Source organism: Oncorhynchus nerka, linkage group LG17 (genome assembly GCF_034236695.1).
Source record: "Oncorhynchus nerka isolate Pitt River linkage group LG17, Oner_Uvic_2.0, whole genome shotgun sequence".
NCBI lineage: Eukaryota > Metazoa > Chordata > Actinopteri > Salmoniformes > Salmonidae > Oncorhynchus > Oncorhynchus nerka.
The window spans coordinates 10,798,082-10,811,102 of NC_088412.1; the positions used below are offsets into that span (position 1 = coordinate 10,798,082).

At 42.3% G+C, this 13,021-nt stretch overlaps 1 protein-coding gene across 1 annotated transcript; it reads left to right on the forward strand.

The window, feature by feature from the left end:
- Positions 1-2,784: 2,784 nt before the first annotated feature.
- Positions 2,785-12,144, forward strand: LOC115117273 (eukaryotic translation initiation factor 3 subunit J-A-like). The gene is made up of 8 exons (XM_029645739.2): positions 2,785-2,892; positions 3,017-3,114; positions 8,455-8,509; positions 8,606-8,700; positions 9,463-9,661; positions 10,823-10,984; positions 11,134-11,207; positions 11,476-12,144. The coding sequence occupies exons 1-8, from the start codon at positions 2,871-2,873 to the stop codon at positions 11,608-11,610; spliced, it is 840 nt and encodes a 279-aa protein (XP_029501599.1). The 5' UTR covers positions 2,785-2,870; the 3' UTR covers positions 11,611-12,144.
- Positions 12,145-13,021: the final 877 nt, after the last annotated feature.

The following is a 13,021-nucleotide window of genomic DNA, read 5'->3' on the forward strand; positions in this document are numbered from 1 at the left end:
ACATATGGATTTAGTACTGTAGATATGTGGTAGTGGTGGAGTAGGGGCCTGAGGTCACACAATGTGTTGTGAAATCTGTGAATGTATTGTAATGTTTTTAAAAAATTTATAAATTCCCTTAATTTTGATGGACCCCAGGAAGAGTAGCTGCTGCTTCGGCATCAGCTAATGGGGATCCATAACAAATACAAACTAGCTAGCCATTTCACACTGGTTACGCATACACACCAACAGTGGTGGAAAAAGGATCCAATTGTCATACCTGAGTAAAAGTAAAGATAGATTCATCGAAAATGACTCCAGTAAAAGTAAAAGTCTCCCAGTGAAATACTACTTGAGTAATTGTCAGATATTTTTTACTTTTTTAAATCTATTTTTTTTACGGATAGCCAACACTTAGGTATAATTTACAAATGAAGCATTTGTGTTTAGTGAGTCGCCAGATCAGAGGCAGTAGAGATGACCAGGGATGTTCTCTGTTTAGTGAGTCTGCCAGGTCAGAGGCAGTAGAGATGACCAGGGATGTTCTCTGTTTAGTGAGTCTGCCAGATCAGAGGCAGTAGGGATGACCAGGGATGTTCTCTGTTTAGTGAGTCCTCCAGATCAGAGGCAGTAGAGATGACCAGGGATGTTCTCTGTTTAGTGAGTCTGCCAGATCAGAGGCAGTAGAGATGACCAGGGATGTTCTCTGTTTAGTGAGTCCTCCAGATCAGAGGCAGTAGAGATGACCAGGGATGTTCTCTGTTTAGTGAGTCCTCCAGATCAGAGGCAGTAGAGATGACCAGGGATGTTCTCTGTTTAGTGAGTCCTCCAGATCAGAGGCAGTAGAGATGACCAGGGATGTTCTCTGTAGTGAGTCTGCCAGATCAGAGGCAGTAGAGATGACCAGGGATGTTTTCTGTTTAGTGAGTCCTCCAGATCAGAGGCAGTAGAGATGACCAGGGATGTTCTCTGTTTAGTGAGTCCGCCAGATCAGAGGCAGTAGAGATGATCAGGGATGTTCTCTGTTTAGTGAGTCCGCCAGATCAGAGGCAGTAGAGATGATCAGGGATGTTCTCTGTTTAGTGAGTCCGCCAGATCAGAGGCAGTAGAGATGACCAGGGATGTTCTCTGTTTAGTGAATCTGCCAGATCAGAGGCAGTAGAGATGACCAGGGATGTTCTCTGTTTAGTGAGTCCTCCAGATCAGAGGCAGTAGGGATGACCAGGGATGTTCTCTGTTTAGTGAGTCTGCCAGATCAGAGGCAGTAGAGATGACCAGGGATGTTCTCTGTTTAGTGAGTCCGCCAGATCAGAGGCAGTAGAGATGACCAGGGATGTTCTCTGTTTAGTGAGTCCGCCAGATCAGAGGCAGTAGAGATGATCAGGGATGTTCTCTGTTTAGTGAGTCCGCCAGATCAGAGGCAGTAGAGATGACCAGGGATGTTCTCTGTTTAGTGAATCTGCCAGATCAGAGGCAGTAGAGATGACCAGGGATGTTCTCTGTTTAGTGAGTCCTCCAGATCAGAGGCAGTAGGGATGACCAGGGATGTTCTCTGTTTAGTGAGTCTGCCAGATCAGAGGCAGTAGAGATGACCAGGGATGTTCTCTGTTTAGTGAGTCCACCAGATCAGAGGCAGTAGAGATGACCAGGGATGTTCTCTGTTTAGTGAGTCTGCCAGATCAGAGGCAGTAGAGATGATCAGGGATGTTCTCTTGATAAATGTGTGAATTGAACCATTTTCCTGTGCTGCTAAGCATTCAAAATATAACAAGTACTTTTGGGTGTCAGGGAAAATGTATGGAGTAAGAAGTATATTATTTTCATTAGGAATGTAGTGAAGTAAATGTTGTCAAATATAAAAATAGCAAAGAACAGATGCCAAAAAAACAACGAATTAAGTGGTACCTTAATGTATTTTTGCATCACTGCACACCATACAATTTAAATGAACTTGGCCATGCCAACCGGTAATGTGTAGCCTACTACATTATCCTGCTATTCAAAACACTGAACTGAACAAACTACAAGCATCCTCACTTGCAGTGGCAGAAAAAGTACTCAAATCTCATACTTGAGTAAAAGTAAAGATACCTTAATAGAAAATGACTCAACTAAAAGTGAAAGTCACCCAGTAAAATACTACTTGAGTAAAAGTTGAAATGTATTTAGTTTTAAATATACATAAGTATCAAAAGTAAACGTGTGAATAATAAAAAAAACTCCTTATATTAAGCAAATCAGAAGGCACAATTATCTTGTGTTTTTATATATTTATGGATAGCCAGGGTCACACTCCAACACTCAGACATAATTGAAAAACAAAGCACGTGTTTCGTGAGTCCGTCAGATCAGAGGCAGTAGGGATGACCAGGTATGTTCTCTTGATAAGTGTGTGAATTGGACCATTTTCGTGTCAAAATGTAACCAGAATTTTTGTGTCAGGGAAAATGTATGGAGTAAAATTTTTCCCATTTTCTTTAGGAATGTGGTGAAGTAAAAATAAAAGTTGTCAAAAAATATAAATAGTAAAGTACAGATACCCCAAAACACTATTTAAGTAGTACTTTAAAGTATTTTTACGTAAGTACTTTACACCACTGCGAATTGGTGACATCTATATTCAAAAGGTCTAAAAATTACTATTTTAATGGATATTCTGAAATTAAATAACTGACATTATGTTTTGGCTTGAACGAATGATGCTTTGTTGCCACTAAATATGGGAAAGCAATGACTGAATAATAATCATTAGAGCAGCAATGACTGGAGAATAATAATGGGAGCATGACAGCGCACGTCGGTGTGTGCATCATTCTCTCTCGGAACCAAAGAGCCAGTTACCGATTGTACACCCACGGAATTCGTTCTGATCAGATACACAGGCAAATATGGCGGAGGGAGATTCATGGGGTAAGAATCCAATCCCCTTGTGTGGGAATGGAGCATTCTTCAAGTTTACCGAAACATTGCCAATTAAAAATACAAGAGATGCTAGTTGACATTTGTAACATGTGTATTTTTGTTGTTGTCTTAGATGCTGACACTTTCGATCCGGACGAGCCCGCAATCGGGGCCAAGAAGGCTGTTGTGGCAGACAAATGGGAAGGCGAGGATGAGGATGAGGATATCAAGGTAACGATAGCAGGCTAACGTTAGCTAGCAACCACATACACCGTAGTTGATTTCAAGAGCATCTAATCTAATAATCTAAGCATCCTCTTCGCATCCTAAACTAGATCAGTACATATGATGATAGTAGTGTTAACTACATAACACTGGCTATCTAACCAAAGTTAGCCTAAAGTGACAATTCAGGAATAGGACAGACTCGGAAAAAGTGTCCAGAACATTCGGCCTGTCATGCCAAATAGTGTTCCCCCCCTGCGTCACAATGACATTCGAGAAGCTATTCGCTTCCGTTGCTATATCAACGGCGTGATGAGCGAATCCAGGCCTGGGCAACTCCAGTCCTCTAGGGTGGGGCCTGATTGGTGTCACACTTTTGCGCAAGCCCCAGCTAACACACCGAACTCCAATAATTAACTAATCATTAAAAAATGCAATTAGTTTAAATCAGGTGTGTTTGCTAGGGGGGGTGACGCCAATCAGGCTGGAGGACTGGAATTGCCCAGGCCTGAGCTAAATTTTGGAGAGCATTACAGCCAAAATGACTTTATTTTCATCCCTACAATGTAAACAAAACTTATTTAATGAAAACATTACTTTGAACTACTTTTGGGTACCTTAACATTTCAACAACATTAAAGGTAAACGGTACTTTCACAATAGCAAAGAAAAACAATACAATACCATTATACAGCTATAGACTGAAATGAATAAGTATAGGCTAACATCAACACAAACAATACAATTCCATTTAGTTGAAAAAACAGAAGTATGAATGACATGTACATAATATGATTTGGGGGATGGTCTTGGCAGAAGTAGGGCATGGGTTTTATCTCAGTTCTGGTGTGTGGGACGGAGGAGAGGTGGATGCTACAGGTTGTTCTGCCGGTCACCTCGACAGGCAGCCAGTCTCAGGAGGTGGACTTGAAGAGGGAGATTGTAGTCTAGGCACAGCTGTTCTCTTCCCTCTTGGAGTGTTTACAGTGCTAGTGTATGTAGTGCATCTCACTGTGTCCAGGATGATATGTCGAGCACAGGTCCCTTAGCAGATTACATTATACAACATGACATTAACAGTAGCTGTAGGTAATTGTAATGAAAAGTGGGATCTTGGCGGGTGGTTGATCATGGAGGACATCATGGGGACCCAGGTCTGGGGAAGGTAGGTGTCTCAGACTGGTGCGACCCGTCGTCCATAATAAATGACCGGTGTGACCTCGACCCGTCATCCACTAATAAATGACCGGTGTGACCTCGACCCGTCATCCACTAATAAATGACCGGTGTGACCTCGACCCGTCATCCACTAATAAATGACCGGTGTGACCTCGACCCGTCATCCACTAATAAATGACCGGTGTGACCTCGACCCGTCGTCCACTAATAAATGACCGGTGTGACCTCGACCCGTCGTCCACTAATAAATGACCGGTGTGACCTCGACCCGTCGTCCACTAATAAATGACCGGTGTGACCTCGACCCGTCATCCACTAATAAATGACCGGTGTGACCTCGACCCGTCATCCACTAATAAATGACCGGTGTGACCTCGACCCGTCATCCACTAATAAATGACCGGTGTGACCTCGACCCGTCGTCCATAATAAATGACCGGTGTGACCTCGACCCGTCGTCCATAATAAATGACCGGTGTGACCTCGACCCGTCGTCCATAATAAATGACCGGTGTGACCTCGACCCGTCGTCCACTAATAAATGACCGGTGTGACCTCGACCCGTCGTCCACTAATAAATGACCGGTGTGACCTCGACCTGTTGTCCATAATAAATGACCGGTGTGACCTCGACCCGTCGTCCATAATAAATGACCGGTGTGACCTCGACCCGTCATCCACTAATATATGACCTGTGTGACCTCGACCTGTCGTCCATAATAAATGACCGGTGTGACCTCGACCCGTCGTCCATAATAAATGACCGGTGTGACCTCGACCCGTCGTCCACTAATATATGACCTGTGTGACCTCGACCCGTCATCCACTAATATATGACCGGTGTGACCTCGACCCGTCATCCACTAATAAATGACCGGTGTGACCTCGACCCGTCATCCACTACTAAATGACCGGTGTGACCTCGACCTGTCGTCCATAATAAATGACTGGTGTGACCTCGACCTGTCGTCCATAATAAATGACTGATGTGACCTCGACCCGTCATCCACTAATATATGACCGGTGTGACCTCGACCTGTCGTCCATAATAAATGACCGGTGTGACCTCGACCCGTCATCCACTAATATATAACCGGTGTGACCTCGACCCGTCATCCACTAATAAATGACCGGTGTGACCTCGACCCGTCATCCACTAATAAATGACCGGTGTGACCTCGACCCGTCGTCCACTAATAAATGACCGGTGTGACCTCGACCCGTTAACCTCGACCCGTTGTCCATAATAAATGACCGGTGTGACCTCGACCCGTCATCCACTAATAAATGACCGGTGTGACCTCGACCCGTCATCCACTAATAAATGACCGGTGTGACCTCGACCCGTCGTCCACTAATAAATGACCGGTGTGACCTCGACCCGTCATCCACTAATAAATGACCGGTGTGACCTCGACCCGTCATCCACTAATAAATGACCGGTGTGACCTCGACCTGTCGTCCATAATAAATGACCGGTGTGACCTCGACCCGTCATCCACTAATATATGACCTGTGTGACCTCGACCCGTCATCCACTAATATATGACCTGTGTGACCTCGACCCGTCATCCACTAATATATGAATACCACAGACGGGCATCACATGTTAATAACCCACTAAAACCGTGTCTATGTCTCATTGTTCTATCTGTGCCAATAGGGGGGGACTCTATTTGGCATGACAGGCCCGCTGACTTTACTAACGATGTTGCTCTACTTGTGACAGCGTCGTCCATAATAAATGACCGGTGTGACCTCGAACCGTCATCCACTAATAAATGACTGGTGTGACCTCGACCCGTCGTCCACTAATAAATGACCGGTGTGACCTCGACCTGTCGTCCATAATAAATGACCGGTGTGACCTCGACCTGTCGTCCATAATAAATGACCGGTGTGACCTCGACCCGTCATCCACTAATATATGACCTGTGTGACCTCGACCTGTCGTCCATAATAAATTACCTCGACCTGTCGTCCATAATAAATGACCTCGACCTGTCGTCCATAATAAATGACCGGTGTGACCTCGACCCGTCATCCACTAATAAATGACCGGTGTGACCTCGACCCGTCATCCACTAATATATGACCGGTGTGACCTCGACCCGTCATCCACTAATATATGACCGGTGTGACCTCGACCCGTCATCCACTAATATATGACCGGTGTGACCTCGACCCGTCATCCACTAATATATGACCTGTGTGACCTCGACCTGTCGTCCACTAATATATGACCTCGACCCGTCATCCACTAATATATGACCTGTGTGACCTCGACCTGTCGTCCACTAATATATGACCTCGACCCGTCATCCACTAATATATGACCGGTGTGACCTCGACCCGTCATCCACTAATATATGACCGGTGTGACCTCGACCCGTCATCCACTAATATATGACCGGTGTGACCTCGACCCGTCATCCACTAATATATAACCGGTGTGACCTCGACCCGTCATCCACTAATATATGACCTCGACCCGTCATCCACTAATATATGACCTGTGTGACCTCGACTCTATTTGGCATGACAGGCCCGCTGACTTTACTAACGATGTTGCTCTACTTGTGACAGTGTTAACTAGCTAGCCACCCTAGGATGACAGCTAGCAAGGTAGGTCTTGATGAGTCCATTGGCTACCGTTACTCGACAGCTATGCACTATTGGCCTGCTAATGATTAGCTACATCTGTCTGTCATTCTATTGCTAGTTTAGAAGCTATCTAGTTATGTAATTTAGCTGTCAGGAATAAGCACCGTATGTGACACCTGTTACTGAGGTTCACATTTTTTTATTTCACCAAGTAGGCAATACATTTTTTTTAAACCTTTATTTAACCAGGCAAGTCAGTTTAGAACAAATTCTTATTTTCAATGACGGCCTAGGAACAGTGGGTTAACTGCAGAACGACAGATTTGTACCTTGTCAGCTCGGGATTTGAACTTGCAACCTTCCGGTTACTAGTCCAACGCTCTAACCATTAGGCTACCCTGCTGCCTGGCAAAGGTAAAGGAAAGCAGTGAGACACAAACAACAACAGAGAGTTACACATGGAATAAACAAGCTTACAGTCAATGAAACAATAGGGGGAAAAAGAAAGTGTACAGAGTGAGGAGGTAAGGCAATAAACAGGCCATAGTAGCGGAGTAATTACAGTTTAGCAGATTAACACCGGAGTGATAAATGAGCAGATGATGATGTGCAAGTAGTGATACTTGTGTGCAAAAGAGCAGGAAAGTAAATAGAAACAAAAAATGGGGATGAGGTAGGTAGATCAGTGTACTGGTAAGAAAAAAGAGAAGAAACCCGTATGTGCGAGTGCCTTGTGAATTTTGATTTACTGTACTGGTTAACTTCAGTAGATAGCCCAAATGGTGCTAGCATATCAGTCTGATTTAATTAATAACAAAATGAGTTGGTATATACGTCCTAAAAAGGAATGACTGCAATTGTGCGTCGCCCCACGGATCTCCCGGTCGCGGCCGGTTACGACAGAGCCTGGGCACGAACCCAGAGTCTCTGGTGGCACAGCTGGCGCTGCAGTACAGCGCCCTTAACCACTGCACCACCCGGGAGGCCTGAAGGTTTATAATTTTGTACAAAATATCCCCCAGAAAAGTATTTGTTTACCCAACTTTTTTGAGCATCAGTACTGAAGTTGACATTTTCTATCAACTGTCACAATGCTCAAAACCATGTAAACACCAACTGACTTAAGTTTTACTATGTGTGCATCTCGTACACACGTGTGTTTGCGCATGACCGAAGGCACGTGCACGAGACTGACGTCAGAAGGTGTTTGCTGATCATTTAACTTTCAGTTTGAATTTCAGCACTCTTAAAAAGTTGGTTTGGATATTCTGTCTAAAATTGACCATCCGGAAGGACTAACCGAAAGAGTAAGTTCAAATGTAGTTCTATTCAACATTCCTGCTTGTAAGGAACATTTTTTTACATGATTTTGCAGTCATTTGGTTTCAGACTGCGTTTCAGACTGCGTTTCAGACTGCGTTTCAGACTGCATTTACCAATGGTGAACAATGAATAAGCTAAATAGTGATGGCTTTGGTTGTAACTAAAAGCTAGATCCATGACTGGACGCAACATTCTGAAGCATACATCCATTTTTCCCATAACCCTGTGTTCTCTTTGTAGGATAACTGGGATGATGAAGAGGAGGAATTGAAGAAGGCAGAAGAGAAAAAAGCAGGTATTTAAACCGCATGACTTGAATCAGTGAGTTCCTATTATATTAATACAAGTTCAAATTAAATCAAATTCTTTTCCGTTTTCTTTTATTTTGTAGCAGAGACAAAACGTTCAGAAAAGAAGAAATTAGCGGAAAAAATCAAAGAAAAAGAAAGTTTACAACGAAAAAAACAAGAAGAGTTGAGAAAGAGGGTAAGTGCCTTGCATACTGGGATTTCTGCTTGTCGTTGCTATGGAGTACATGATAGTAGCCACTGTAACCAATCCAGCTACTGCGACTGCTGGTTTGCTTCTCAAAATTCAGCAGAAACTTGACCTTTGCTTCCATAAATATGAGCAAATTTGGGATGCCTTGATGATTTTAATTGTCTTTATCATTTGGATTGGGTACAAATCATTACACTGTACATCCGGTATTCCCAGAGACTGTTTATTTTTTAGTTTTCCAGACTCAGATTAAACCTCAAATCCTCCCGAAGGGCTTCACAATGTGTGTGTGTGTATATATACACTGAGCATACAAAACATTAAGGACACCTGCTCTTTCCATGACATAGACTGACCAGGTGAATCCAGGTGAAAGATATGATCCCTTATTGATGTCACAGGTTAAAGAAGGATTTTTAAGCCTTGACCATTGAGACATGGATTGTGTGCCATTCAGAGGGTGAATGGGCAAGACAAAATATTTAAGTGCCTTTGAACATGGTATGGTAGTAGGTACCAGGAGCACCGTTTTGTGTCAAGAACTGCAACGTTGCTGGTTGTTTCATGCTCAACAGTTTACCGTGTGTATCAAGAATCGTCCACCACCCAAGGGACGTGCGCAACTTAGTGTTAGGAAGGTGTCCTTAATGTTTTGTATACTCAGTGTATAGCCTAAAGTGTCCATGACTGACAAGTCATTGTCTGCTGGATTTGAAAGTATACTATTTCTAATTTATTGCTTGGTAGTTAGAGGAAACTAATGAGACAGAACTCACACCAGAGGAGGAGCTAGCAGAGAAACTACAGGAAGAGAAAAAGGAACTCACACCAGAGGAAGAGCTAGCAGAGAAACTACAGGAAGAGGAAACGGAACTCACACCAGAGGAAGAGCTAGCAGAGAAACTACAGGAAGAGACTGGTCTTCTACTGGCTCAGGATGCTTTTGGTAAGAGATCAGGGCCCGGTTTCCCAAAAGCATCTTAAGGCTAAGTTCATGATTTGAACCATAGATCCTATAGTTCCAATGATGAATTTAGCCTTAAGATGACTTTGGGAAACTGATCCCAGTATTAGAGGAAAAGGAAAAGTTTGGCCTTGTCTATTTTATATAAAAACCTGTTTGTCTGTTTATATCAAATCCCCGAGCTGACAAGGTAAAAAATATGTCGTTCTGCCCCTGAACAAGGCAGTTAACCCACTGTTCCCCAGTAGGCCGTCATTGAAAATAAGAATTTTTTCTTAACTGACTTGCCTAGTTAAATAAAGGCAAAATTAAATTACATTTAAAAAAAATCCGTTACACGTCCCAAATATTTTTTGCACCATTGCTTGTGTCTGGTGGAAAGCAGATTGAACCTTGTTTTCCTCTAGGATTTTGCCTGTGCTTAGCTCCATTTTTTTAAAGCATTGTGTTGTATTGGATTTGCCCCAAACATAAGACTGTGTTCAGGACAAAAAGTTAATTGCTTTGACAATTTTTTTGCATTATTACTTTAGTGCCTTGTTGCAAACAGGATACATGTTTAGGAATATTTGTATTCTGTACAGGCTTCCTTCTTTTCACTCTGTTAATTAGGTTAGTATTATGGATTAACTACAATGTTGTTGATCTATCCTCAGTTCTCCTATCACAGCCATTAAACTAACTGTTTTAAAGTCACCATTTGCCTCATGGTGAAATCTCTGAGAGGTTTCCTTCCTCTCTGGCAACTGAGTTAGGAAGGATACCTGTATATTTGTAGTGACACACCATCCAAAGTGTAATAAATATTTGTAAACATTTTGGAAAAACATAATTTCACTTTGACATGGAGGTATCTGTTTTAAATTCTTGCTGCAACACAACAAAATATGGGAAAAGTCAAGGGGTGTGAATACTTTCTGAAGACACTGTATGTATTATAAACATTTTAAAGTTGACAGGCTACACATTCCAGAGCCATAAAAAGCTTTATAGAGAATCTGTGATTAAAACCAGCCATTTTGCTAGAAGTATAAAGTTTTTAAATTTAAAAAAATTTTTTTTATACATTGGCAACACAAGTTGTCAGTTAGAAACATTTAATATCATAGTGCTGAAATATTATTATTTTTCTTCCCAAATCAGGTGTCGTCAACAATGTAAAAGGAATTGACGCTGTAAGCCCCTCTTCTAAAGATGACTTTACAGATTTTGAAAAGTTGCTAAAAGACAAGATAACACCGTTTGAGAGTTCCATACACTATTCCGCTTTCCTAGAGTCCTTGTTTCGAGACCTCTGTCTCTCATGTGAGTATTCGTTTAATAATAATCCATTGTAATAATATACATTTTTAGAAATTAACCAATGTTATTAGTCAAATCATATCAACTGTCAGTGGGTACTGTATTATATGAAATATATATGTTTTTTTAACTGTGCACCTCTTATGTTACAGTGGAGGTAGAAGACCTAAAAAAGGTCAGCAACTCCCTTACAGTATTACTAAGTGAGAAACAGAAACAGGAAAAGGTAGGTGGTCTTTTCAAATGACAGAAAAGTACACTTTTTTGGGGCTTGTAATCAGTCTTATCCGGGTCCTGTTCATTAGGCATCAAACAGAAGAAAACAGACTGGAACAGTGAAAGAGCTACTACTAATTTTTTTTATTTTTAAATTTCTCCATTGCAAAATGTTTTGTAACGTTTTCTATTGCTTGCCCTAATGAACACGACCCTAATTAAAATTGTATTCCTGTGATATAAGTCAATGCTAATCATCCCCTCTTTATTTCCAACAGCAGCTGAATAAAGGAAAGAAGAAAAAGAAAGGCGTGGTTGCTGCCGGAGGGATGAAGGCCAAGATGAAGGATGACCTAGCGGACTACGGAGAGTTCGATGGAGGTTACGCACAAGACTACGAGGACTTCATGTGACACCAACCGACTGCTGAGTCTCAAACGGCGACCTGTTCAAGTAGTGCCCTTATATTGGGGACATCCACTGTCCTTCCCATTCCCTCTCAGCTCTGCTCGATTCATCCACCTCGGAGCATGACCTATGACCTATTCTACTGCCCAAAGCCATCCAATGAAAACCACCCTTGTGTTGCCCGCTGCACACAAAGAAGATTCTGGAAGAAGTGTTGAATGGTTTGACGAAGAACACGAACATCTGATCTCGATATGTTTTTTTTTCTCCTCGTTAGAATTCCTTCGACGATTCCTCGAAACTGATCAATAAGACAAGAAACTGATCAATAAGACAAGAAACTGATCCTTGAGTTCCCTTCACTGTAAGAATGTTCTGAGTTCCAAAATGTTTTACCAGCATACTTCATTTTTTCCAAATCTACAATGAATTAAATTTTATCTTCAAAATAAATGTGTCAACAAAATGAGTTGTTACTGTTTGACGACTGAAAGTAGAAGGAAAATAAATGTGGTATTCTATGCAAATGAGATTGACTATATTTGTCTCCAGTATCATTCAATATTATATTTATTTTAATGGCTACTGGCGTTCCATAATATGAGCTACATTTTTTTTTATTGTGAAGAATGTAGGTCTTCAAATGTCAGTTTGCTTATCCCATATTCCACTATATTTATCCTTGAGTAGAGATCACATCGACTGCGTTTACACCATCAGCCCAATTCTGATATTTGTTTTAACTAATTGGTCTTTTGAGCAATCAGAACAGATTTGATGTGAAAATATCTGATGTGATTGGTCAGAAGACCAATTTGGTGGGAAAACATCAGAATTGGGCTGCCTGTGTAAATGCAACAATAGTATTTGCAGGAGAAAATGTCCAAATAAGACCTGGAGCATAAAATCACTTGAGAAAAGCCACATTGCTATGAAAATGTTGGGTACACACTCAGGAATATGTTTACGTACTTACAGTGCATTCGGAAAGTATTCAGACCCCTTGACTTTCTCCACATTTTTCACAACACCATTATCCCAGAAACCTTAGACCCACTCCAATTTGAATACCGCCCCAACAGATCCACAGATGATACAATCTCTATTGCACTCCACACTGCCCTTTCCCACCTGGACAAAAGGAACACTTATGTGAGAATGCTATTCATTGGCTACAGCTCAGCGTTCAACACCATAGTACCCTCAAAGCTCATCACTAAGCTAAGGATGCTGGGACTAAACACCTCCCTCTGCAACTGGATCCTGGACTTCCTGACGGGCCGCCCCCAGGTGGTGAGGGTAGGTAGCAACACATCTGCCACGCTGATCCTCAACACTGGAGCTCCCCAGGGGTGCGTGCTCAGTCCCCTCCTGTACTCCCTGTTCACCCAAGACTGCATGGCTAGGCACGACTCC